This window comes from Scyliorhinus canicula, chromosome 1, assembly GCF_902713615.1.
Source record: "Scyliorhinus canicula chromosome 1, sScyCan1.1, whole genome shotgun sequence".
NCBI lineage: Eukaryota > Metazoa > Chordata > Chondrichthyes > Carcharhiniformes > Scyliorhinidae > Scyliorhinus > Scyliorhinus canicula.
In genome coordinates, this window is record NC_052146.1 from 239,045,790 (window position 1) to 239,072,078 (window position 26,289).

General features: G+C 41.8%; 1 protein-coding gene across 1 annotated transcript in view; it reads right to left on the reverse strand.

The window, feature by feature from the left end:
* Positions 1–26,289, reverse strand: part of sptbn1 (spectrin, beta, non-erythrocytic 1) — a 301,037-nt gene that overhangs the window by 165,386 nt on the left and 109,362 nt on the right. Inside the window, exon 3 of the mRNA XM_038810024.1 lies at positions 14,669–14,862. Coding sequence (XP_038665952.1) covers positions 14,669–14,813 — 145 coding nt within the window. The 5' untranslated portion in view covers positions 14,814–14,862. The remainder of the gene's footprint in view (positions 1–14,668; positions 14,863–26,289) is intronic.

Sequence of the window (26,289 nt, forward strand, 5' to 3'; positions counted from 1 at the left end):
AGCAGTGCTCCGAAAGCTAGTGTTTGAAACAAACATGTTGGACTTTAACCTGGTGTTGTAAGACTTCTTACCATTTAATCATGGCTGATATGTTTCTCATTCACATCCTCCCTCCTTCTCCCCATAACCCCTGATCCCCTTATTAATCAAGAACCTAATTCTGTCTTAAAGACACTCAGTGATTTGGTCTCCACAGCCTGCTGCAGCAAAGAGTTCCACATATTCTCCATCCTCTGGCTGAAGAAATTCCTCCCCATCTCTGTTTTATTTAAAGGATTGTCCCTTCAGTCGGAGGCTGTGCCCTTGGGTTCTAGTTTTTCCGACTAGTGGAAACATCCTCTCCACGTTCACTCTATCTAGGCCTCTCAGTATCCTGTAAGTTTCAATAAAATTCCCCCTCATCCTTCTAAACTCCAATGTGCACAGACCCAGAAAGTCCTCAACTGCTCCTCATATGACAAGCTTTTCATTCCAGGGACCATTCTTGTGAACCTCCTCTGGACCCTTTCAAAAGGTCAGCACATCCTTCCTTAGGTACGGTGTGCCAAATTGCTCACCATAGTCCAAATAGGGTCTGACCAGAGCCTTATACAGCCTCGGAAGTGCATCCTTGGTCTTGTATTCTGGCCCTCTCGACTTGAATGCTATAATTGCATTTGCCTTTCTAACTGCTGACTGAACCTGCACGCTAACCTTAAAAGAATTTTGAATTAGGAGTCCTTTGTGCTTTTGATTTCCAAAGCCATTTCCCATTTAGAAAGTAGTCTATGCCTCCATTCCACCTTCTAAAGTGCATAACCTTACACTTTTCCACATTGTATTACATCTGCCACTTCTTTGCCCACTCTTCCAGCCTTCCTACTTCCTGAACACAACCTGTCCCTCTACATATCTTTATATCATATACTATATTGATTGTTCTGGGTGTAGTAGCAAGTAGACTGTGAAGTCTAAGAGATCAACGGTTAACAGTGTTAGGCTTGTGCATTTGTGATTAGAGGTTATGGTGGATTTGAATTACAAGTAAATAGGTTAGATCTGAAATTTGTATCGAGATATGTGGGGAAATTGGTTTTTAAGCTGTTGAATTTCAACAGTGAGTTCAGAGGTGATGAGGAACATTTAGATCTTACAGGGGTTCCATGAGTAAACAGGGGAAATGTATTTAAATTCTTTCTTTGTATCATATCCTATATTGATTGCTGTGGGTGCAGTAGCTATCTGGATTATACTCTGTATACTCCAGTAAATTTACTAGCATAAATACTTTTCAGTCTCCCACAGCATTTCACAAGGGAAATCAGTTTTCCATCTGTCACTTTTTTGCCCACTCTCCTTCTGCAGACCCCCTGCTTCCTCAATACTACCTGTCCCTCTGCATATCTTTGTATCATCTGCAATTTTAGCAACAGTGCCCTCAGTTCCTTCTTCCAGATTGTTAATGTATATTGTGGAAAGATATGGCCCCAGCAGAGACCCCTGAGGCACACCACTAGTCACTGGCTGCCATACTGAAAAAGACCCCTTTATCCCCACATTCTGCCTTCTGCCAGTCAGCAGTCCTCTAGCCATGCCAGGATCTTACTCTTAACACCATGGGCTCTTAACTGATTTCACTGTCTCCTATGCAGCACCTTGTCAAAGGCCTTCTGAAAATCCAAATAAACCACATCCTTTGCCTAACTTCCTTGTTACCTCCTCAAAGAACTTACAAACATATTTGTCAGACATGACCTCCCCTTGACAAAGCCATGCTGACTCAGTCCTATTTTATCATGCATTTCCAAGTACTCCGCAATCTTATCTTTAATAATAAACTCTAAAACCCAAGCCAGGCTAACCGGCCTATAATTTCCTGTCTTCTGCCTCCCTCCCTTCTTAAACAGGGGTGTTACATTAGGCACTTTCCAGTCCTCTAGGACCCTCCCTACCTCCAGTGATTCCTGAAAGATCACCACCGATGCCTCCACAATTTCCTCAGCTATCTCCTTTAGAACCCTGGGGTGTAGTCCATCCAGTCCAGATGATTTATCCACCTTCAGACATTTCAGTTTCCCCAAAACCTTGTCCTTAGTGATGGCCCAACACTCACCACTACTCCTGATTCTCCTGAAGTGCTGGTATCCCAGTGGTGTCTTCCACTGTGAAGACTGATGCAAAGTACCTATTCAGTTCCTCGCCATTTCTTTGTTTCCTATTACTACTTCTCCAGTCTCATTATTCAGTGGTCCAATGTCTATTCTTGCCTCTCTTACCATTTATATATTGAAAAAAACTCTTGCTATCATCTTTTATATTAGTAGCTTCATCCTCTCCCCCCGTATTGCTTTTTTACTTGTCCTCTGCTCGCATTTAAAGGCTTATCAATTCCCCTTGCCACATTGTATGCATTTTCGTTTGCTTTTATAACTTCCCTCAATTATTGCAATTATTGGGCAGCTAAGGGCCAAAGACTTTGGGTATTTTTATAAGTATTACTGGTTAATTCACTTGTGCTGTGACTCCGGGGCATGTGGTGCTGTAATTGATCGGGCACCGCCCAAGGTGTCATAACCCTGGTGTTTGGTTCTCCTCCAATTGGGAGCAGGTGATGCACTGAAGCGGAGGTTCAGGTTTACGATAGAATATTAGGGGATGGCACGGTGGCACAGTGGTTAGCACTGCTGTCTCCGCCGCTGAGGACCCGGGTTCGATCCCAGCCCTGGGTCACTGTGTGGATTTTTCACATTCTGCCCATGTCTGCCTGGGTTTCACCCCCACAACCCAAAGATGTGTAGGTTAGTTGGATTGGCTACACTAAATTGCCTCTTAATTGGAAAAAAATAATTGGGTACTCAGAATTTATTTTAAAAAGGATAGAATATTAGGAATTAGGAATTTACATTGACCACTGAAAGTTTTAAGAGGCTAACATTTCCAAACAATAGTGATTTATTCAACTGTAAATGCATACCAAATAAATCTGTCAAGTGTTTTGCAACGGTCTGAAAGGTGTTTTACAAATGTACGTCCATCTTACATTCTATTGGGTGCCTACATCAATTAATTTCTTCTTGCAAAACTCTGAATCGCACCACATGCCTTCACAACTCGCAATAAGGTGGTAGATGCACACTCAAATTCAAAGTATGAGTTTGGATTTTACCTGGAGCGACCAGGTTAAATGGGGATTTATAACTTGCATATGTACAGCAGTGAATTGCAATTGGCTGATGCACGTTTGTCCCCTTGTCGTAAAATTTTGGGTTAAACAGCCATGCCCCAGTATGTAAACAGAAAGCTAGCGGGCCAGAGCAAAAATATTGGTGCAAAGAGCGCCATCTTCTTTGAGAATTAAAAAGACAATTTATCAATGACTGGAAAGAGGACATTTTTGGCAAGGTTAACTTTTTTGCGATTCAGCGTGAAAGTGAATCACAAATGGTTCATATAGGACCATATGAGTAAGGGGAAGACTTCTCTTTCAAAGTTCAGTTCCTTAACAGCTGATATATTACTATAATTGCTGAGAAATCAGGGCTGCATATTAATGCAGAAGGGCCATTGGTTGTTTTAGCACTGATATTATGAGGAACAGGGTGATGAGACTTTCATTTCAAAGCCCATCATGGTATGAATAGGGAACTGAGCTAGGTGAAGTCAATATCTGTATTAATGACCTGATTGCTACCAGGTAAAATATCAAGTTTACTCTAATCTCGTGTATCCCCATTGCCTTTACCTATTTATGCAATCCAAGCGTCAATGTTGATTTAATCTTTGCCTCAATCAGCCCCTCTGGGGCTGGTTTAGCACACTGGGCTAAATCGCTGGCTTTTAAAGCAGACCAAGGCAGGCCAGGTTCAACTCCCGTACCAGCCTCCCTGAACAGGCGCCGGAATGTGGCGACTAGGGGCTTTTCACAGTAACTTAATTTGAAGCCTACTTGTGACAATAAGCGATTTTCATTTCATTTCATTAAACCTGACAGTGACAAACTCAATGTGAGAATACATTTCTGCCGCTCTCAATTTTTAAATATCCTTCATTTAATCTTCTATCCATGGCCCATTATTCAAGGCATCTTAAGTGTTGGCAACGGTCTGTTTTATCCACTGTGCCCCATACTTGTGTAATTTTAAATACTGTCATATCACTCTATTGCGAGGGCAGCACGGTGGCAGCCTCGCGGCGCTGAGGTCCCAGGTTTGATCTCGGCTCTGGGTCACTGTCCGTGTGGAGTTTGCACATTCTCCCAGTGTTTGCATGGGTTTCGCCCCCACAACCCAAAGATGTGCAGAGTAGGTGGATTGGCCACACTAAATTGCCCCTTAATTGGAAAAAATGAATTAAGTACTCTCTGCACAATCTCCCCATGTCTGCGTGGGATTCCTCCGGATGCTCCAGTTTCCTCCCACAAGTCCCGAAAGACATGCTGTTACATAATTTGAACATTTTTTTTTTGTTAAATTTAGAGTACCTAATTATTATTTTTCTCAATTAAGGGGCAATTTAGCGTGGCCAAACCACCTAACCTGTATATCTTTGGGTTGTGGGGGTGAAACCCACGCAGACATGGGGAGAACGTGCAAACTCCACACGGACAGTGACCCAGGGCCGGGATTCAAACCCCGGTCCTCAGCGCCGCAGTGCCAGTGCTAACCACTGCGCCACATGCCGCCCGTAATTTGAACATTCCGAATTCTCCCTCCGTGTACCCGAACAGGCGCCGGAGTGTGGTGACCAGGGACTTTTCACAGTAACTTCATTGTAGTGTTAATGTAAGCCTACTTCTAGAATGATTAATAGGGAACAGCAGTGATTGAGGGATAGTGGCGGATGCTATATGCTGAAATGTGGTATTGGGAGAAGCACTTTTATTCCATCCAGCTCTGCGTTTGCGTTCAGAAAATATATTTTCAAATCTTACCTTGTTGGTGTAGTCCTTTAAGGACCATGCAACCTTGTTTCTCTTGAGTACAGCCAACAACAGTTACCCTTGGATAAACCAATCTTGTATTGGAAATGTCAAACAGGTGCTCAGCACCTTATTTGCGTATGCATTGCATGCCAATGTCTTGGTCTATTTTAGATCAGTAACTCAAGAAACCAACTATGGAACAGGATAGTTTAGATCTAATACTGTGCAGTGAGACATTGTAGTGTTGGAAAGAGAGTATGTCCTGGAGACGGATAAGGCAGTATCTATTTCATTCAAGTAGAGAAGCAAGAAAGGTATGATCACACTCCTGGTGATATTCTATAGGTGTCCAAATAGTGAGAAACGGAGTATCAATCTTCAGGGAAATCATAGCAATATAGAGATGGTGATATTTGGGGACTTTAATTCCCCAAATATCGATTGGGATAATGTTAGAAAAAATAGGGAAATGAATTTATGAAATGTGTTCAGGAGAACTTCTTTGACAGTACTTTCTCATTTAATTAGGAAGGAGACATTGCTGGATCTTGTGTTGTGTCATGAAGTGGGGCAAAGTGGGCCAAATGTCTGTGGGAAACATTTGAGTAAAAGTGATCAATTTATCATAAGGTTTAGATTAGTAAGGAGAAGAGCAAGGAACAATCTAAATGACCCCTCTTCCAATTTAGAAGTTCTAACTTCATTGGGATGAGAATCTAACCAGGGTAAAATGCAACCATCGACTGACAGGAAAAACTGTAATATTATCTTTGAGGAGCAGATGTTTCAGAGACAGGCAAGTTATATTCCAACAAGCGGGAAAAATAAGGGTACAAAAGCGAGGTAGGTAGAAAATGCAGTAAGACACAAAAGGGTGCAGGATGCATGTCAGGTGAATTCTTTAAGTGAGAACCAGGCCAAATACAATAAGTTGAGAGTGGAAGAAGAGGACAATAAGACTAGCAAATAGAAACTTAGAGAATAGAATAACAGTTAACATAAAAAGGAATCCAAAAATGTTATCTCAGCATGTTAATAGTAAGTAGGTAAGGAGTAAGAAGTGGGGTGGGACCTATTAAGGATAAAAAGAGTGAGGAGCAGGGCAAGCTAGAATATTTAATGATCACTCTGTATTGGCATTTAAAAGGAAGAGGGTTCTGACAAAACATTGGCAGAAGCAGAGATGGTAAAGACAACATACAGGGTGAAAATTTTTAACTAGTTTTCCAGTAAATCCTGCCTGTGCAAAGAGCGGATTAGTCGCATGGTCCGCATCCTAGGTTGCTCAGGAAAGCAGAGGTACCCTGGTGGGCAACATTAAGCCTAAATGGTTGGGGAGGTGGGGGCTGAGACGTGGGCAGAGGCCTTGCGGAGTGCAAATGCATCCTCGTCATGTGCGAGGTTAAGCCTCATCCAGTTTAAAGTGGTACATAGGGTTCATATGGCGGTGGCGATGATGAGTAGGTTCTTTGCCAGGATAGAGGAACGGTGTGGGCGGTGCGCAGGGGGCCTGTAATCAGGGTAATCATTCTCTGAGCATCCACCCTGTCAAGCCCCTTAACAATTTTATATGCTTCAAATAGATCGTTCCTTACATGTCCTGGGCGCATCCAAAACTGAGGGAATTCTGGCAGGGATTTTCGGACATGATGTCCAAGGTGCTAGGTGTGGAGGTGGTTCCTAGTTCAGAGGTGGCGATATTTGGACAAATGATAGTAAATTAACATATAGGTACAGCAAATAATTAGGAACACAAATTATATGGTGACTTTTATTACAAGAAGTTTGGATCGAAAGTAAAATGTCTTCCTGTAATTATGTTAAAACTTCGAGACCACACCTGTACACTTGTACAGTGTAGTTTTAGTCTCCTTACCAAATGAACAACATGCTTCAAGTGAGCACAAGGATTCCTGAGATGAGGGGATGGTTCTCCAAGAAGAGATTGAGAAGACTATATTCTCTGGAGTTTAGAAAAGTAAGGAACGATCTATTTGAAGCATATAAAATTGTTAAGGGGCTTGACAGGGTGGATGCTCAGAGAATGATTACCCTGGTTAAAGTATTTAGAAGTAATGGTTGTCGTTTCAGAATAAGGAGTAGGTCATTTAGAATTGCAAGGAGAAATTTCTACACGTAGAGTTGTGAATCTTGCGAATTATCAGCCTCGAGAGAGCAGTGGATGTTCAATAGGAGTATATTAAAATCAGAGATTGATAGATATTTGGATACTAAGGAACACGGGAATACTGTGGGAAGGCATTGCTGCGTTAAAAGATCAGCCACGTTATTCCAGAGTGGCAGAGACGACTTGAGGGGCTGAATGGCCTATTCCTGCTCCTGTTCTGAATTTCTTATCAATCACAAAATGCTAGTATACAGGTACAGAAAGTAATTCGGAAAGCTAATAGAATGTTATTGTTTATTGTGAGGGAAATTGATTACAAAAGTAGAGAGGTTATGCTCAGTTTCACAGTGCACTGATGAAAGCACACGCTGAGTATTGGTCTCCTTATTTAAGGAAAGATGTATATGTGTCAGAAGCAGTTCAGAGAAGGTTCACTAGACTAATACCAGGCGTTATGAAGAAGGGTTGGAGGGATTAAGTTTGTATCCACTCGGGTTTAGAAGAGCAAGAGGTGACTTGACTGAAACCTTTAAAGGTTGCCGAGGGGCATTGACAGAATGAATGTGGAGCAAATGTTTCCTTTTGTCAGAGAATTTGGAACTGTTTAAAATAAGGGGTCACTCATTTAAGACGGAAATTAGAGTATTTTTCTCTCAGAGGGTCATGAGTCTCTGGAACTCTTCTTCACCCGAGGAAGGAGCTGCGCTCCGAAAGCTCGTGTTTGAAACAAACCTGTTGGACTTTAACCTGGTGTTGTAAGACTTATTACTGTATTCTTCAAAAGGCAGAGGAAGCAGAATCTTTGACTATTTTTAATGCAAAGGTAAATTTATTCTTGACTAAGAAAGGGTGGTGCGTTGGAACAGTGGTTAGCGCTGCTACCTCAGTGCCAGGGACTCGGGTTCGATTCAGATCTTGGGTGACTGTGTGTTTGGAGTTATCATATTCTCCCTGTGTTTGCGTGCGTTTCCTCAGAGTGCTACAGTTTCTTCTCACAGTCCAAAAGTCGCGCATGTTAGGTGGGTTGGCCATGCTAAATTGTCCCTTAAGTGTCCAAAGGTTAGGTGGGGTTACAGGAGTTGGACGGGGGAGTGGGCCTGCATAGGGTGCTCTTTCAGAGGGTAGGTGCAGACTTGATGAGCCAAATGGCCTCCTTCTGCACTGTTAGCATTTTATAAAGGGATGAAAGGAACGTGGGCTTGAGGTTATAATCAGATCAGTCATGATGTTATTGAATGACAGCGCAGGCTTGAATGTCCTTTGCTTTCGAGGCTGAAGAAGTTGGCTAGTGACTGAAGAATGGGTGCTGCATGGATGAATTTTTAGGCTACTATGGCTTCAAAAATTCCCTGCATTTTTCCTGAGTCCACCTCTCACACTCTTTGAAACTTACGTGTATACCAACATTTGTTTTCAGTCATTAATTTAACTCTGCTCTCCGCTTCAGAATATATTAAATATTAATGGCACTTTCAAGATTGCTTTCAGCAAATAATCTGCCATCTGCTTCCACTGTGCAATTAGACACTTTGTTAAACATTTAAAGTGGAAGTAGCTACAATTAGAAGGTCTCAACTTGTATTTCCAATTTGTTAATTATTATAATAATTAAGACTATCTCAGGTGCACGGTTCAAAATCAAAAGTTCACAGTTGGTGGAAGAGAAAATTAAAACACTTAGCTATAGTCTTATTTCCAGTGTTTACTTCTTTACGAACTCACATTACCACCCGTCTCCTCTTGCATATTTCAAGAACTAAATTATTCATCAAGCAAAACTTTTGGTAATGGACCTGGTTCCTTCCTAAATTTTGCGTGGACCACCCGGACCAATACCAAAAGTACCTACTTGTATATTAAATAAATTATTTGTTTTGTGCAGTATCTCATTACATCCTCAGGGTGTCACAAAACACTTTTACTCAATTATGTTTATATGCAGTCACTGTTGTCAGGTGGGTAAGCAAAGCAACAATTGAACTGAATAACGTTTTTTTAAAAAACATTGCTGCTTGGGAGAGGAACGTAAGCCAGGAGTAACGAGTGGAGGGTTAATCTTGGCCCTTTCTGAAGACCCAGCATTAGATTTGGTAATCTTTAGTCAACTTGATTTGTTCCATGTGATATCAAGGAAGAGCTGAACAAAGGTTATGGGGCCTGACAACATGTTGCACTGAATACTCTGATTGAGAACTAGCTGTGCCCCTCACCTAGCTTACTCACCTAGTACAGCTTCAACATTGGCACGAGTCGGAAAATGTGGAAAATTGCAAAGTATGTCTTGTCCACATAAAGCGGGACAAATCCAATCTGGATAACTGCCTCATCAGTCTACTGTCAATTATCAGCAAAGTGAAGATGTTGTACTATCAAGCAGTACTTGCTTAGCAACAACCTGCTCATTGGTGCTCAGGGCCACTTGGCCCCAGACCTTATGACGGCCTTGGTCCAAACAATGACTAAAGAACTAAACCTCCCTTGACACGAGCATAGATTGAGTGTAGCATCAAGGAACCCGAGCAAAATTGAAGTCAAGGAGAATTATGGGGAAAAAAAACCCTCCACCGGTTGTAATCATATCTAGCACAAAAGGAAGCTGGTTGTGGTTGTTAGAGGCCAATCATCTCAGCTCCAGGATATCAGTTCAGGATATCCTTCGGGTGGTGTACTAGGCTCAACCATCTTCAGCTGCTTCATCAATTAACTTCATCCCAACATGAAGATCAGAAATTGGGATGTTTATTAATAAGTGCAAAGTTTTCAGTAAAAATTCAAAATTCCTCAAATACTGAAGTAGTCTTTATCTCCATGTAGCAAGACCAAAAAACAATTCAGGGCTGGTAAGTGACAAGTAACATTCGCATTTGCATCACACAAGTGCCAGGCAATGAGCACTGTTCTGGAGAGGATGAGTGAGAACTTCTGTTCCCTTCTGAACTGTCTGTAATCCGTAAGCATTTGAGGGGACGATGTGTATATTTTAAAATCCAAATATTGGATAATTTGAATAACCAGTCAGCTTTTGTGGGTTTAAATAAGCAGGATTATATATTTAGTCATTCGTGCCAAAGACCAACATCCTGGCACTCAATCACGCAGTCAAATACAAACACACTTCAGGAAAGTACAGTTGAAGAGAATGGTGCACTTTTACAGTGCAATAATCTCACCAAGGCCAGACTTCACACACCATACACTTTTATTACCATAATGGAATAGGCCACAGCCACGGCTTACTGTGAACAAGTCCAAGCCTGGGGGCCTACAAAACACCGGCCCAGGTTGAAGCAGCGGGTTTTAAACCCTTGCTGTCCATTTCCGACTGGACGAGATCCTGCCTGCTCAATAGGGAACTTCATACTCCACGACGTCCATGGGGAGATCTATTGATTATCTCTAGTGTCCTTCTTTGCCACCAGAACATCCCTCCTCCCTTAAGTCAGTCTCTTCCCTAGTACCCTCACTGCAAGAACGTCACTTCCGCCGACATTCTGAGATCAGTTGAGGGTGGGACCGGATTTGATGGCATGAACCAAATTGGGGACCTTGATTTCTGGAGGGAGCGCTGCAGAGTCACTGACACGGATTTCTTTTCGGGATTCGCTTCAGTCAGGGTACCAGCTTCCTCTGCTTCCATCTCGAGTCCAGGGTAATGGGGCGATAGGGGAGGTGGCAGGAAGTCGGTGAACTGGAGGGGGGAGGGGGAGAGAGAACTAACAGTAACCAGGGGATTCTCTTTGTCTCACCCTAGAGGTGTGGCTGGAAGCTATCTTAAGTGGACCTGTGACCCAGGAAATTATGTTGGAAGATTGGCTTGAGGAGGAAAGTGGAAGAGAGAACCCTCCTCCCTTAAGTCAGTCTCTTCCCCAGTACCCTCACTGCAAGAACGTCCCTTCCGCCGACATTCTGAGATCAGTTGAGGGTGGGAGCAGTCTGGTACGAAGAGACCAGTTTCTTGTATTGATGGACTTGAGAACGAACAGACTTGGAAACCTCGTTATGTTCCACCCTCTGGTTCTTTTAAAGTTATTGTAATTTCTACTGCTGCCTTTCTACAGGTATCACTTTGAAGATTACATAGGGATAAACATGGTTGCCTTGTCCTGTAACTCTTCACAATGGTAGTTCCCCTTCCAAATGTGGTGGTGGTCTTAGGTTGATTAGCCATACCTTGAGTTTATTGTTTTAAGACATTCAGCCTGAGGGGGTTAACTCAATCACCTCCTTTGTTTCAACAAAGACCCATTAAACTCAGGAATGCCTCTTGATGGTCTCAGGATATCTGTAGTTAACATCTTTTAGTCTGGGACATGTCTTTGTCTACATTATGTGGAGATGCCGGCGTTGGACTGGGGTGAGCACAGTAAGAAGTCTTACAACACCAGGTTAAAGTCCAACAGGTTTGTTTCAAACACGAGCTTTTGGAGCGCAGCATTTATCTATTTTATTGATCACAAATATTTTGCCTTCAATTTCATGAGCTTCAACTTCAGCTAACAGTCTCTTATGAGGGACTTATCTAATGCCTCCTAAAAGTTCATATGAATAGTATCCATAGACAATCTCCTATCTGTTACTTTAGTCAGCTCTTCAAAAAATTCAATCAGGTTCATCAGACGTGACCCACTCTTTGGCAGTTCATGCTGGCTCTATCAGCTGAAGGTTTTCAAGGTGTTCAGCAGCATCACGTAGTACACAGCAGTTTTGCTTAAGTGCATAGGCCCTATATTTCTATTCTGCATGGCCACATACATGTGGGGTCAATTTGTGTGGAGTCTGCACGGGAACTTTCAGGTTGTACATAGCCAAGAGGGAACATTGGTGCTCAGTCACCTTAACCCTAATTCTAGAATCTAACCATTTCCCAACAATAGATGCTATGATCACTGCTCTGTAGTTCTCTGGTTTCCCTCCATCATCTTAAACAGTGGAGTGACAGGCACAAATTTACAACCTAGAGGAACCATTCCTGAATCAGGAGCAACTTGGGAGGTGCTAGTTCAGGCACCTGCAATGTTCTGACTTCCAGCTTCTAGTTGTGGGAATGTGTCCATCTTTAGTGCCATTATTTTCTTCATTACTGTTATTTTACTTACTTCAATTTTGGCGAGTCAAGTCTCTGATCCAGTATTAATTTCTTGGAATTCCTGACATGCCTGCCTCTTCCTCAATTGGAAATACAGAGGCATTCAGCACATCAATCATTTCCTTATTTTCATCAACTCCAGCACTGTTATAGGTTTTCAAGAGACTCACATTGCCCGATCAAAAATGATAAATGACTGAAGAAATGTTGATTTTGATCCTTACAAGCTTCTTTTCATACTCCCTTTGTCTTGTTCTTCCCCATTCGCCAGGAATTTAAAAAAATAAATAAATTTAGAGTACCGATTTATTTTTTCCAATTAAGGGGCAATTTAGCATGGCCAATTCACCTACCCTGCTCATCTTTCAGGTTATGGTAATGAGACCCACTCAGACATGGGAAGAAAGTGCAAACTCCACATGGACAGTGACCTGGGGCCGGGATCGAACTCGGGTCCTCGGCGCTATGAGGCAGCAGTGCTAATCACTGCGTCACTGTGCCACCCCAGAACTTTTCTTTTTATTTCTTTATGTAATTAATTTTTGCTTTCTTAACAAAAAAGATTTACGTTGGACGGAATTCTCCAGTCGTGGGATTCATTTATCCCGCTGGCAGCGCACCCCTGCCAATGTGTTTCATGGCATCATGGGGTAGTTTCAATGGGAAATCTCATCGACAAGCGGCAGGAGGATAGAATCCCTTCGGCAACAAATGATGCGTCGCCGAGAAACATGCAACTGGGGGAACGGAGAATCCAGTCGGTTTTCTCTTACCTCTCTAGTTTTCCATGTTTGTCTTTTTAGGAAAGAAGAACTCTGATCCAAGGGTATAAACTCATTTTATATCATGTTAAATTCTTTTTTTTTAAATGTTCCACAAATGTTTTCTCAATTAAATCATATCTTTATAGATTTGCAGACCTGAAAGTGGTGCCTATCAGGGGAGAGAAAAATAAATATATTGTGAGGGACACACAGCTTCAATTTGGAGGAATAGAGCGCAAAAGGGCCGGGGGGGGGGGGGGGGGGGGGGGGGGGGGGGGGGGCGGGAGAAAAGAGAGCAATAGGGAGGAAAGGAGGAAAAAGAACGGATTGAATGAGAAACAGAAAAGAGACAAAAAAAATAAAATCAGACAAAGAAAGAAAAAATCTTAAGCTGCCTCAATACAGGGCGGCGCAGTGGGGTAGCCCTGTTGCCTCATGGCACTAAGGTCCCAGGTTTGATTCTGGCTCTGAATCACTGTCTGTGTGGAGTTTGCAGATTCTCCTCGTGCTTGTGTGGGTTTCGCCCCCACAACCCAAAGATGTGCAGGGTAGGTGGATTGGCCATGCTAAATTGCCCCTTAAATGAAAAAAATGAATTGAGGACTCTAAATTTAAAAAAAAACGCTGCCTCAATAGAACTCTTCGGAACTCCCCAAACATCAAATTGCATCTCTTTGACCATAAATTAGCCATTTCAAATCGGTCCTTCCCCAGGTTCACACCAGTTATTCTTATGCCTATTTGTGAAGGTCTTTGGTATGTGTGTCCAGACTAAAGGCTCTGCTGTCATCAGGTGCACATCTACTTAATCACCTGAAAGCGAGTGGAGCCTCAAATATCACAATTGTCCAAATATACTACTTTAGGAAGCCTATAAAACAACATATTGACATAGATAGCAATGCCGGTTCCCTTACAGGTCAGGTCATTCATACATTGGGCTGCAGCCTACACCATTGTGCGAACAGAACTTACAATAGTACCTGGGCAGTAATTACAGGTCCCAAGTTCATCTGCCTCATGATAGTATACATTACTTATAATGTCCATTAAACCGGACAATTCTGGTTTACAGCAGCCAAAGTGGGGTATCAGCTAAGGAAATTTGGTAGGAATGGAAGACGCAAACAAATGTGTCATTAAAAGTTATAAGTTCCATTATACGGTTTGCAGAAGAACTAATCTAACCGATACGTCACTGTTTATTCCCACCTTTTCAGAATTTAGAAATAAGAATCTTCAGAACCTATTTCCACCAATTTAGATTAACCAAATAACAATTATGTATTAGTATTCATTGCTTTTCATTATTTTATACTACAAAACAATGGCATTAATTCATTTAAAACAAATTCTTCAATAGTAGAGAAGAATTTTATATAAACATTGCATTTACAGTAATGTGGCACAGCATAATTTCCAATGACATTAATAGTACACATTATATGGCGTGGGAAGAGAGTGTGGAGGAAGGATATATTTTTGAAAAAGACCAAGGCTTCTAATCCTGATTACTATGCAGGAAGTCAAGCCAGAAGTTGTTTTTTGTGTAAACGACTGTATTGGTATCAGGTCTGATGTCCCTTGAAGCTGAATAACATTCAAGCAGTCACTCTCCTGAAGTACGCAATGTATATTCGCTTGGGTGAACATACTGTGCGCCAAGTACATTGTAAATGGCCTTCCAGAGATGAGAAAAGGGACAAAATTGGCACAATATGGAGGGAAAAGATATAATGGATGTTCTTCAGTTCAGTAAGTTCAACCTGACCAAAAGGGTTCTTACATACCTGCCAAGGCTTTAATACGGGATCTTTCAAACAGCCTGGCAGAGCTGTTTTCGTTGTCCCATTCTTCCACATCCCAGCGATTGTTGACATCACTATACTGCTGCTGAATATCAATGTTGTCGTAGTCTGTTGCTATTGCTGTCATCGTTCCTTCCTAGCTGCTCCTCGTCATGAGCTGCCTTTCATACAAAGTTCTGGGAAACAAATTCAACAAACAATTCAGGGCACAATTTTTAATATATTATCCTGTAATGCCTATAAATGCACATCTGAAGCTACACACATTTCTAGCTTATTCAAGAGGTCAGCACAGAAGTAGAAATGTCATGGACTGCATTAGTTTGTGATTGGACCATGAAAAAGGTGCAAAGAATCCAGCACAGGAGTGGAAGAAATTACTGATGTCAAAATATTCAGCTTAAATCTTGTGCAAGTGTGCAATGGGATGATGCCACTGTAAATTCACAGAAAACACTGCAGAGCAAAAAGGTAAATTGGTGCAACATTTTAATTGTTCAAACCATATTTAATAAAGTTTACAAAGCCTCCAATGTCATACAATCAAAAATATTATTTGTAATTGGGCTTCCCACATCTTACACATTTACTCAAATGCTGCACATTCCGAATAAGAATTTTTGTTTGTTTCACGATCTGATTGTTGAACTCCTGCAAATGAAGGGGATTATTTGCTAATACAAAGTAGAAAGCCATGTGCATAAAAAAAGTCAAACGTACTAGATTTTAAAAAATTAGAGTACCAAATTATTGTTTTCCAATTGAGGGGCAATTTAGCGTGGCCAATTTACCTAACCTGCACATCTTTGGGTTATGGGGGCGAGATCCATGCGGACACGGGTAGAATGTGCAAACTCCACATGGACAGTGACCTGGGAGCGGTATCAAACCCAGGTCCTCAATGCAGTGAGGTTGCAGTGCTACCCACTGCGCCACCACACCGCCCCAAACGTACTAGATGACTAATTTTAATATATATATTTTTATAGTTTTTCCGTTTTTGCAAACAACACAGCAAATCCTCAAAACTGGCACAGTAATGTAGAAGCATTTATGCTGTAATGAATACAGAAAAAGACAGGAGAACACCAACACAGTTGGTTCAGCTTAAGCTTTAAACTTGGAGTCTCCGTTTATACAAGGAAAAACAATGAGCAGATAGGCTAGAGCAGGGTTTTTCAAACTCAGGGTCGCAACCTGTGGTGGGTGTCGGGAGGGTCGCAAAACGATCAGTTGTGGCGTTCACGATCGCAGGAAGAAACCCCGACAGATGCGACTGGCTTTTAAGATTGCCAACTGCGGGCAGTCTCCGACTGGTTGTAGTGTTTGAGGGGGTAGGCCGGCTCAAGGATGGGCTGTGTGCTGGTCACCGCGCGCGTGTTTGTGGGGACAGTGGCTGACGGGAGTCCATGTGGAAGTGCGATGCTAACAGTGGTGGTCCCAGCCTGGAGCTCATCTCATGTTCTCATCCTCTGCGTGTTGCTTGGCTCGTTCCCCCACCACCGATCGGCAGTTTGCGACTTACAGCTCCATCATCAAACTGTTAAATGGCCGGCATAATGGTCGTTCCCACAATGTGAAGTACTGTTCGGGAAGTGGTCAGCGTTCTGTGACTGGGGTGGATGCACCTACTGGACAGTGAGAGGGAAGCCAGGCAAGGTTTGGTGGTGAGGAATACCGATCAAATGAGGCCAGTCAATACAGCTGACATGTCAACACTGGAAGAAATCTACAGAAACTAGTGGCACGGTAGCACAGTAGTTAGCGCGGTTGCTTCACAGCACCAGGGTCCCAGGTTTGGATTCCCAGCTTGGTTCACTGTCTGTGCGGAGTCTGCACTTTCTCCCTGTGTCTGCGTGGGTTTCCTCCGGGTGCTCCGGTTTTCTCCCACAGTCCAAAGATGTACAGGTTAGGTGGAATTCTAAGTTGCCCTTAGTGTCCAAAAAAAAGGTTAGGTGGGGTTACTGGGATCGGGTGGAGGTGTGGGGATTAAGTGGGGTGCTCTTTACAAGGGCCGGTGCAGACTCGATGGGCTGAATGGCCTCCTTCTGCACTGTAAATTCTATGTTCTATCGTTATCACTTTGTGTCGCCATTCTCTGGAAACCAAGTAAGTGCTTTTGGTGAGAATGGAGCAGGAGATTACTTGGATGTTTGGAAAGTGCAATGCAGTGGAACCAGTAAGAAATATTGTGACATTGTATGTGCTTGACAGGTTACTCATCTCATCTAAAGTCATAGTTTGTAAAGTAGAAACAAGATTGTACTTGTTTAAATTTCTAAAGAAATGGGAATAAATTTGGGATAAAGTTTATGTGTAAGCATAAAGGATGTGGATGTTCAACTGAAATTGTTTTAATTTTCAGTAGTAAACTTGGAAAAAAATCAGGTATTGTAAATAAAGTTTCAAAATTAAAAAAAGAATGCCGGCTGCGACCGGCCTTTAAATATGAACGATGGAGTCTTTCCGCCAAAGGTACAGGGTCCGTGGTGTCAGTGTCCATACTAAGCACGTATTTCTTTCTGCCACTGCCTCTGGCGGAAAGACTCGTTCATATTTAAAGGCCGGTTGCATCACAAAGAATCCGGAACGTAAATGTCATAAAATGTACCGATTAATTGCTTAGGTTTTATGGAGACCAGGAGAGAGAAGCGTCAAGATGCATATCTTAATAGGATCATGTGTACTCCCCACACATTCCAGGAGCAAATTTTCAAAGTAGCTACCGCCATTGCTCATTCAGCTAAAGTAAATATAGGGAAAAACTTTTGCACCCCATTTGGGCACACAGCAAAACAAAGCTCCCCAACTCCAATTATACCAAAGGCACCAATGCTCCAATTATACCAAAGGCACCAGTGACACATTATAACAACTTTTTCTCAGATATGAGACCTGTCTGTTCTTTTGCTGGAACCAGTTAATGATTCTTTAAACCCAAACTAAAGGAATACATGTGAGGACCTTTAGGGCTATCTGCACATACATTCCATCATTATACCCAGGAGTCATTCTCCTGAAAATAAAAAGAGGATAAAATATTCCACATTAAAGATGAGTAAGGAATGCCCCTTCTGCATTCTACCCCCACCCACTAGGATTTAAACCACTCATCCAGCTCCTGGCTCACATTTATCATGATTAAGGCAAGGAGAAGATTTCCTCAGATTATAGGGTGTAAACAAATGGCTGGTCAATAATAGTGGTGTGATAGTACAGGTTGAGCATCCCTCATCCGAATGCTTGGGGCCGAAAGTGTCTCGACTTCTGGAATCTTTTGAATTCTGGAATACGTAATTATCTATATAGTGCGGTAGCTCATCCAACGGGGATCCGACCCAAGTCTAAGCACAAAATTGAAAGTTCATTTACAGATTCAACAAGGCACCACAATTCAATATGCAATATTTTAAATCAATAGTAAGATGTACATTGAATTATCAGAACTGCAATTCATTTACGTGGGGATTAAACTCAGATTTCATGCAAAAGCATAAGAATGCACCGTGTTGGCTGGCTTTCTGAAATGTTTCTTCCATGATTTGCTGCATCATTAACAACGTTTTTTGTTGTAGAAGTCTTTCTTTGATTTTATAAACTGATGTGATTTCTTGTTCCGTTATCAATCCATGCTGTCTAGTCCTTCATCAAGTCAGTCACACATTTTCACCATGATGTCTACGTAAATACAGCAGAAAAGAAGTGCCCAATGCCATCTTCGTCTTCACTGTTATCATCACAATCACCTTGATTCAGAACCATTTCAACTCTGTCACCATCAGTCATTGAATGAACAACTGGAGCCTCATTAACAATGTTGAGAACTTCTTAAATGTCCATTTCCTCCAGCTTATTGATGGCATCCGGGGGTATTCCTTTTGCATATGTAAGGAGGTCCAAAATCATCTTTCCCTCACTTAGAGTCATAGATGTTTACAGCATGAAAACAGGCCCTTCAGCCCAGCTTGTCCATGCCCCCCCTCAGTTTCTATCACTAAGCTAGTCCCACTTGCTCGCATTTGGCCTATATCACTCTACACCCATCCCGCCCATGTAACTGTCTAACTTATTTTTAAAAGACAAAATCGTACCTGCCTCTACCATTGCCTCTGGCAATCCGTTCCAGATGCTCATCACTCTGTGTGAAGAAAAGAATCTGCCAGTGGAGTTTCTGGATAACTACAAAGCTCTCTGTTGGGGAATTGAACAACGGTCTCCCGCGTGCCAGGCGGGGACTAACCATTATACTATACGATAGAGGAACTCTTGTCACACGGATTCCTTGAAACTCACTTTGTTCATCATCATTGAACAAAGTCATAGGCCACAGGTTGTGCCAGGCATGCACAAGGGTGTCTTTATCTACAGTGTTCCATGTGTTAGCAGTGGCATAGATGGCATCCTTCACATTAACTCATTTTGGAAATCTTCCACACCCACACCCCTGTTCAGTGCTGCCAACATGCTGTTCAAGAAATAGTCTTTATATTTACTCTTCATTGATGGAAGGATACCTTGGTCACATGGCTGAAGTAATGAAGTAACATTTGGGGGAAAGTAGATGGCATAAACATTATTCTTGACGAGAAGGTCCACTGGGGGATGGGCAGAACAGTTACCATGGAATAACAAAATCTTGCAGTCGACATCCAGTCCAGCTTCCCTGCACGAGTTGCTGGAACAAAATGTTTGTGAAATCAATCAGAAAAGATATCCCAGGTGACCCATGCCTTCTTGTTTGCATAATAATGGACTGGTAAGGTATTCACCCATTTAAGGATGCATGCTCTTTCCAATCACAGCAAGTTTACAATTGTGCGTGCCTGCTGCATTAGCACATCCATCCACAGTCGTTGCATCCTTGGCATTCTTAACACCTGAACGGGCCTTCTCATCAGCTGCAGTCAGTATCTTCTTGGGACAATAACACCAGGACAATGATGTCTCAACAGCATTGTAGATTTGTTCTGGCATTAGATTTCTATCTGTGATGATCTTGGCAAACTCATCAATTAAATTCTCTGCCGCCTCGTGATCAGCAGAAGATTTATCACCACAAATCTTTAAAACTGGCACCGGAATGTGGCGACTAGGGGCTTTTCACAGTAACTTCATTGAAGCCGACTAGTGACAACAAGCGATTATTATTATTATGTAATGCTGTGTCTTTTCTTAAATTTGTAAAACCAGCCACTCTTTCAATACACAGTTCATGTAACATTTTTCCAGTTTCCATTAGCTTTTGCTCATCACTTTCAGCATAGAACTTTAACCGTTAGTCCTTCTGTTTCTTCAGATCATAGGCGGTGGTCGTTCCAACACCATACTCCTCTGTAAGATGCCTCACACTAACACCATGCTCAAGATTTTGCAATAAATTGACTTTGTGTTCTAGATAAGCACAAATGCTTCCTTTTTTTCTTTGCACTAATATCCATTGGGTAATCTGCAGTCCTTTTCAACATTTTCAGCAATATAATGCACCAACGTCTGGCTATGACGACTGCTGAAAACAAACTGTGTTTTGACACGAAAACAATCCCACCTAGGACTTGTAACCCTCTGTGGCATCACCTGGGAACCTTCCCAGAGTCACTCATGGTGTCACGTGGGCTTTTCAGATTTCGGATAAGGGATTCTCAATCTGTAACTGGAACATTTTTGTTGAATAAAAGGGAATGGTTTCTGACAGATGGGTTGAATTTCAACCAAGCAGGAACCATAAGACTAATAACGGACACATGATCAGCCTTTGTAAATAATTGTAACTAGATGGAGAAGGAAAAAAGGGGCATGGACCTGATTACAACCCATATGAAATTGACATTTGAATACATTACAGCAATAAACTAAAGGGAATTCACTAATTCAAGGAGAAATATGGGATCCAGCCTCAAGCAGGGTGTCAAATACCAAGGACATGACAAGGAGAAAACTCTTTACTGTTTCAATATTTGGGATTTAAATGCAGTAAACCCTGAAGAGGAAAAAGTACCCAGAATGTTATGATCCCAGCTGATGTTCCGATCAGACAAATCAGATACCAGAATGGAACCTAATTTGATAGATCCTAACTCTATTTTTTCATTTGGAGATGTGAATGAACAGAGTCACAGAACTGTCGATGAACTTTTAACAAATAACATTTATTAAACAAGAAAAGATTAACTGTAAAACTCTACTCTTTCATCCCAGCTACATCTTTACAGATATATACAGATTTGTGACAATAACACAAGTTACAAAATATATACTATACTCTACTCAGTAAGCATGCAGTCCATGTAAACTTAACAGGCAAAATGTGGTCAGACATACCACACTCTGAAACCAAATGGCAGATGCCACCCAAAACAACTTCTGTGAATTGCTCATCAACTCTGCCTAGATGCTGGTCATTGGTCTCACTGGAATTCGGACTTTCATACAAGGAGTTTCCAAACTCCACTCTCAAAGAACACACTTTGGAATTTTCTTCTGCACAATGTACTCTCGTGGATATCTTCACCAAAGATCCACCTCCAGGATTTCAAGCTTTCCTTTTAGTATCCCTGTGCCTTGGATCACCACGTGGGTTTTCGACTTGACACCATCGCTCAGGTATCCAACCAGACCAACAGAACACCACTGCTTCACAGGCTACATTAAGGTGTCGCCAACCTTAAGATGTCTGGTTTCTCGCCAGCCAACTTTAAATCTGCTTTGTACAGCTGTCTTTTTAATTCTTAGCCCTTTCTCTGCACTTCGCTTTCACTTCACTGAACAGGATCTTGTCTAGAGTCCTATTCTTTGTTCCTTTGATTAGTCTTCCTGGGACATTTGTTTGTCCCCACTCCCTGGAACTTTCTCCTTCAGTTTCTAGGACTTGCTTTCTGACTCTCTATTATCCCGCCTATCCTGGCAGTGCCTGTGGAATTCTCCTTGCCTCTAGGTTGCCTGGCTCAAATTGAAAACTCAAGTGCTCCTGTATCTCCAGTTGGAGTCTTTCATGTCCTCAATGCTCATTACCATGCAGGCAAAGTTTAAAGTGAAACTAAAATCAAAAATCTGTGTGCACCTTTGTTCAACACAAAGCTATAAGTTTCAACTCTAAGCACACAAATATTGAAACAAAAATTAAGCTTACTTAATTGTATACCTTTTGTTTTAATACCCACAGTACAAATAAAAATTACATTCAAACTATCTCTATTTCCTAACAAGAACCAATAAAATATACGATGTTCCCTCTTATAACTGATGATCTGTAGAAAAAGCCTAGTTTTATGGAGATAAAAATATGAAAACATGAAGGCTACATGGCGAATTTCTGCACACCAAAAATAAAGTCATTAAATGACAGCATTGGTTGGTGACCAATTGCTTCACGAAACATGCAGTGTGGGTTGCAGACCATATTGTAGCTTTAAATGCAACCAATCTGCTGTCTTTCGGTCTGTGTCACAGGACGTTCTCTGCCTCTCTCAACATATCTTCCGTGATTTTCTTTCTCTCCTTGCACAAGTCTTCTGTCTCATACTTGCCCTGCTCTATCTACCCTGCAAACCACCCAACCAGCCACCTTGACCCAACTCACCTCAATGCCTTACAATTCCTTCCCTGCCTGCTGCCTCAATCTCTTTGTTGTTTGAGCAGGGGAGATACCATGAAATTGGCCCATACAGCTAAAAGGAACAGGAAAGCCTACAGGGATGTGAGATGTGCATTTAAGTCGATTAGAGTGGGGCAGGCCATTAGAGATTCAATGGATGCCTAAAAATATCTAAAGCACAGCTAATTGCCACAAAAATGTTATAGCCATAAATTACAAACATGGAGTGGAACTCTGCTGCTAGGAGACTAGAATCTAAGGACATAATATGGCAGCAAACATCCCTCAGACCATGACAGGCAATTATTTATCCAATAAAATTCCCATTATACATATTTTCTGATGCAACAACAATGCTCGACGTCAATATGAAAGTCCCATCAAAACGGTGACAAGGGGAAGATTTTTAATCTACTGGAAGGTAATTTCTTGGTGATTTTCTGTGTCTCATTTTGCTGCTGTGCCACTTGCTATTGCTGCTTCACTCCCATTAACTGTTTCTGCTTTCTTCTTTCTGATGAGAGTGGTGGGTGATAAATTGGGAACCAAAGCCACCAACAGCTACAATCTACATGTGGACTGGGGAGGAGGGAGAAAAACTCTCCACCCCATCAATGACTTCCGATATTGTGACCCAATTGTGTTCTTTCTCATCCTATCCCATTACCTTCCTACTAGTTATTCCTCTGCTCTTGTCCCTCACACTTATCATTTCACCTACCTGCTTGACTGCCTCATTTTCTCTTGCTCTAGTAACTCACTTCATAGGTGTTAAGATGTCAGAGGTGTCCTTATCCTCCTGCTCTTCCTATTTCACAGTTTTTCTGAGACTTGGATTGCTCTCAAAATTCAAACTTTTAAAAATAGATTAAATCAATAGAAGCCGTCTGTCTTTCTCTGCCTCATACGCATTAGAAATTTGAATCTCCCACATAAATGTGATTAACACTGACCTTTTTCTAACTGCAACAAACCAAAATCAGGTTACTACATTCTAATAGCACCTATTTTGCTCACACAATGTGACACTTCTAATATTGAAAATATCCTGAGCAATAGGAGATTGACAAATTGATAATATATAACTAATTACTCCTTCAGGGCATAGAGTACAATGGAAGTCATGGTCAAGTTCTGTCTTCAGGTCAAGCAGAGTGGAGCATGTTGGTGATGGGGATAAAGAGAGAAGAGAGGGCGGCATGTGGCGCAGTGGTTAGCACTGGGACTGCAGCACTGAGGAACCGGGTTCGAGTCTCGGCCCTGGGTCACTGTCCGTGTGGAGTTTGCACATTCTCCCCATATCAGCGTGGGTTTCACCCCCACAACCCAAAGATGTGCAGGTTAGGCGAATTGGCCACGCTAAATTGGCCCTTTATTGGAAAATAAATTATTGGATACTCTAAATTTTAAAAATAAAGGTGAGAGAAGAGAGAAATACGCAAATGACAGGGTGACAATAACAGTAATGAACTACCGTTATCAAACAATTCCATTTTTATGTTATATCATACAATGGTGAAATAGGCACTTCACATGTGGAACCGTATTTCAATCTCTGGATATCTGAATTTACAAGAATTTTGAAAATCCTTGAGTAATTAGATTTCAGCTTTTAAATAGTTGTGTTAATCACAGCCCAGAGTCAAACAACGAAGCACGACATCTTGCATGTAATGAACAGGAAGTATACACAAGCATATTTGTAAAAATAGTATCAAAACTATTTTTCTCTTCCGTTCCCACGCTTGCATGGAACACATATTGGGAAACTGCATCTTTAATCCCTGCTGGAGATATAAAAGTTCCCATTATGCCAAAAAAACTCCTCTTATTTTATGGATATTAGGATATATAACAGCATGCAAGTGAAGTGAACTGTGATGAGGCAGCTTTCTTTCCCCAATTTTCTGCTTCAGTTCATGTTTGTTTGCAGCTTCTTTCCCTTTCAATGCCTTCCAATTTTGAATGGAGTTTGTCTTTACAAATAGAAGAATTATCAGTTGTACCTTTTAGTTTTGACCACTAAGTGGCACTATAGCCCCACAGATTTGCAATAACTGAATACAGTCACTGGTCTGAACATTAAAATTTCTCTGAGAAGACTTTAATTCTGGGCATCAGACAGTAACATGAAACAAATCAACATTTAATTGAATGGACTTCTGCACTGGTTATATAAATCTTATTACAACTTTCATGTATGTTGTGTTATTTGAAAATGAAATGAAATGAAAATCGCTTATTGTCGCGAGTAGGCTTCAATGAAGTTACTGTGAAAAGCCCCTAGTCGCCACATTCCGGCGCCTGTCCGGGGAGGCTGGTACGGGAATCGAACCGTGCTGCTGGCCTGCTTGGTCTGCTGTATAAGCCAGCGATTTAGCCTTGTGAGCTAAACCAGCCCCTATTTGGTGGATTGGTATAGATTAGATGGGGGGAATGGAACAGCAGTATGTTTTTAAATGACTATGCTTACAAATAAAGTAAATCTAGTTCCTTGGTCACAACTGAATAATTAGATTTCATTCCATGCCTCAGGCCTTTTTACACTGGGACAAATTGTGTGCTATTCTGCATTCATTGTTCTTTGTCCTAGATCTCTCCCCGATCAATCTATGTGCATAGTTCACAATTGGAGCAATGTGTTGGGTAGATAAACAGACGGGGTTAACTGTACAGGAAAACTGCAGCATCTTAAACATGCCTTTCAGCCTGACCTTATCGCCAGTTCATATCTATACTTAACCTGCAGTCCCAAAGGTATCAATCTACATTTCCACTGGCTCAGCTACCTTTGATTGTTTATTAAAATAGCATAACTTCACAATCATGGAAGAGTTTTAGAATCACAGAACAAATTAATCCCCTAACTATCAGAATTTAATGGCATTGTAAGAATATTGCATGGATAGAATGGAGCAGCAAAACATTTAAAGAGGAACTATTCATTGCTCAGACTCTCAGATGTACTAAACACATAGCAAATTTGATTTTGCACTGTATTGTGATACAATACTAAGTTACACCAGCTGTATAGTCGATAAAAGGTTTCCAAAATGGTGTTATACAATGCAGGAAATTCTCCTGCAGGGACTTTTCCTGATGCTCCTGCACTGCAACTGCTCTGGAGACCCCAAGGATCAACCTCCGGCCGCCTCCTATATTTCATCTGTGTGTTGCACCTCAGTAACATGATTTAACAACATTATCAGGTTCCACAAAGCCCTGAAGGCACCCAGTTCTACCGCATACAACCTATCCCAGCCCCTCGCTGCCTCAGATTAGTCACGTTTTCCTTAGCCAGAATCCAGTATCGAGTGACCATAAATTTCCTCCAATTAAATGTTGGGCAAATGGAAGTCATTACCTTTGGTTCCCTCAAAAAACTCTGCTCCCTAGTTATAAACCCCAACCCACCTTGCTGGCCACTGTCCTGAGACGGAGAGTTCACAACTTCATAGTCAAATGTGTCCCAAATGTGGAGATGTGGACTGCACAACTATTCAATCACGAAGACTACCTACTTCCAGTGTCTTAACATCACCCCTCTCAAGCCATCCGCTGCTGATGCTTTCACCCATACTTTTGTCACCTCCAGTTATGGCTATTCCAATGTTATCCTGATCAGACTCCCATAATCCACCCAACATAAACATGAACACATCTAAACCGCTGCTGGCCATATCCTAACTTGTACCAATCTTGTTCACCCACACTGGTTGCTACTGTTGCTTCACAGCGCTAGGGACCCGGTTTAACTCCTGGCTTGGGTCACTGTCTTGTGCGGAGTCTGCATACTCCCCCCATGTCTGCATGGGTTTCCTCCGGGTGCTCTGGTTTCCTCCTACAAATCCTGAAAGAGGTGCTTGTTGGGTAAATTGGATATTCTGAATTCTCCCTCAAGTGTACATGAACGGGCGCCATAGTGTGGTGACTGAGGGATTTTCACAGTAACTTCATTGCGGTGTTCATGTAAGCCTACTTCTGACACTAATAAAGATTTTTTTTAAATTTA